This window comes from Danio rerio, chromosome 10 (assembly GCF_052040795.2).
Source record: "Danio rerio strain M-AB ecotype USA chromosome 10, GRCz13ab, whole genome shotgun sequence".
Lineage (NCBI taxonomy): Eukaryota > Metazoa > Chordata > Actinopteri > Cypriniformes > Danionidae > Danio > Danio rerio.
This window is the reverse complement of record NC_141030.1, coordinates 49,557,501-49,560,000: the sequence shown is the minus strand read 5'-3', so window position 1 is coordinate 49,560,000 and position 2,500 is coordinate 49,557,501. Positions and strand designations below refer to the sequence as shown.

Genomic DNA, 2,500 nt, shown 5'->3' with positions numbered 1-2,500 from the left:
GTGTGTGTGTGTGTGTGTGTGTGTGTGTGTGTGTGTGTGTTCACTGATAGATGAATGAAGTTACACAATGCTTATCTGTTGAGCACTTTTGTTGACAGTAGTTCAGTGAATGTGTATCAGAATAACGACAGTAACATCAGTGTAATGATCATCCTGAAGCAGCTGCACTAACACTGCGCATCACTGCACACACCAGCAGGAGAGTTGAGGGGTCGTGTAGATGGAGGACAGTGCCCAGATAGCATGTGAATGTGGGCCACTTTAGGCAGTCATGCGGCACTGGTGCTCTTCCTTCGGCCCAGACAAAGTGAATGTGAGCCTGAAGTGGCCCACCTGTACAATGACAAAGGGAGCAAAGATTCACATTCATAAACGGGCCATTTAAGGCAGAGATTTGGCACTTGTGGCTGAATGTATTCTGACTGTGAGCCTAATGTGGCCCATTTGGAAAATGATCAGTTTGGCCCAAATGATGGAGGACAAATGTGGACCACAGCTGGCAAAATAGTGGAATAGTCTTTTAAGGGTAATCTGGGTCAAAACCTGAAGTGGCTCACATGTGTAGTGCAAATGTGGCCCAGTTATCTTAACACATATTCAGCACAGTAAGCTCTGGCTATTGGGGCTGTGAGCCTAATGTGGCCCAGAGGAGATATGGCAAATGTGGCCCAGTTATCCTAAATCAAATGTGGGCCACTTTTGGCAAATATCCGGCACAGTTTTGGCACAGTTAGCTCTTGCTAATGTGGATTTGAGCCTAATGTGGCCCAGAGGAGATATGGCAACTGTGGCCCACTTATCTTAAAACATATGTGGACCACACAGACTGAATCACCATCATGGAGAACAGTGTTTGCTTTAGTTGGGCTCATAGCCCTGAACCTCTTAATATAAAAGTTCTTTTGGGCCGCTGTAACTTTGAAGATCTTTGCTTGAAGAGTTTATTCATTACAGCAAACACAATGAAGTGAGGCACAACCTGTGCTGAAATAATACGCTTCACTGATGTTCACTAATGTTTATTATCAGAAGTAATAGGCCAGATCTGGGCCAGAATAAAAGCAAACTGTGGCCCAGAATAGGGTCAGTTCCGGTTCATTTGGTTGAATTCTGGCTGATATGTGCTATTGCTATGGCTTAATTGTTGCCCAGATCTGGCAAACAGGAGTGGACCACCAATTGCCATCAATCCATGCGGTATGTGGGCCGGATTTGAGCCACATGAATTTTGCTAGCACGGTGAACACAGTTGACCACATTTATAAAGCTATAACCACACCAATAACCATGTAAAGCTGCAAGGAGGCCGTGTGTGTGTGTGTGTGTGTGTGTGTTCAGAGTGTGTCTGCAGCTCCGTCCTCCTCAGATCTGTCAGTAAGTCTCTGCCTTCTTCTTCCTCTTCAGGCCGGATCCACCAGGCCATGGTGACGTCTCTGAATGACCACAATGACAGTGTGACGGTGGAGTGGATCGAGAATGGCGACACCAAAGGGAAGGAGGTGAAGCATGTTCATGTTCAGCTGTCCATCAGTCTCATTGCTGGAGCTCATGCAGTGGTAGATGTAATATAGTGCACTGCGCTTCTGTTCTGTGTGCGCGGCTCTTAAAGTCTTACATTGCTAAAACAGTATTTCAGGTTTGAACCCTACAGCGCGATCACCACTTCATGAACACCGTTATTAAAATGACATGTTGGACTGAAGTGATCGACAGTGTGTGGTGCTCATGTGTAAGCGTGGTCTGTGTAATGAAGACAGATGTCCGGCTATAGATGAAGTCAAACATGTTCATTAAGTCAAAGAAAACAAGTTATGTGCCCTAATTTTGTGAAAATAATCAAATATTCATTATTATAAATGCAATAAAAGCATGTTTATGTTAATATAATACAACATGGAGTTTACAAAACATGCTTTAGCCTAAAATTGACAGTAAATCAGCGCTAAATATCGCAACACATTATATTCCAGATTTACAGTTGACATCAGAAAACGGGCCTTCAGTGAGATTCAGTTCGGCTGCAGTACCAGACATGACCAGCAGGTGACCTTCTGTTTACATTAGTGACCATGTAAGGGCGTCCCCTGTGCATGAGCTGTATTCTGTAAATATGATTGAAATGTAAACGTGACAGCTGTTCTGGGGTCAGGTGTTCGGGGGTCATCTGTTATGGTGCATCTCTTCTGCAGTGAGGTGTTCTGGAGTCAGCTGTTCTGGAGTCAGCTGTTCTGGAGTCAGCTGTTCTGGAGTCAAGTGTTCTGGAGTCAGCTGTTCTGGAGTCAGGTGTTCTGGAGTCAGGTGTTCTGGAGCCAGCTGTTCTGTAGTCAGCTGTTCTGGGGTCAGGTAACCTGGGGTCAGCTGGTCTGGGGTCATCTGTTCTGTAGTCAGCTGTTGTGGGGTCAGGTGTTCTGGAGTCAAGTGTTCTGGAGTCAGGTGTTCTGGGGTGTAGTGTTCTGGAGTCAGGTGTTCTGGGGTCAGCTGTTCTGGGGTCAGCTGTTCT

At 45.6% G+C, this 2,500-nt stretch overlaps 1 protein-coding gene across 5 annotated transcripts in view; it reads left to right on the top strand.

Annotated features, from left to right (window-relative positions):
• Positions 1-2,500, top strand: part of LOC100333835 (kinesin-like protein KIF2A) — a 42,442-nt gene that overhangs the window by 19,744 nt on the left and 20,198 nt on the right. For all 5 annotated transcript variants that reach the window (XM_087271363.1, XM_087271366.1, XM_087271364.1 and 2 more), the window contains exon 2: positions 1,405-1,499. In XM_087271363.1, coding sequence (XP_087127489.1) covers positions 1,405-1,499 — 95 coding nt within the window. The remainder of the gene's footprint in view (positions 1-1,404; positions 1,500-2,500) is intronic.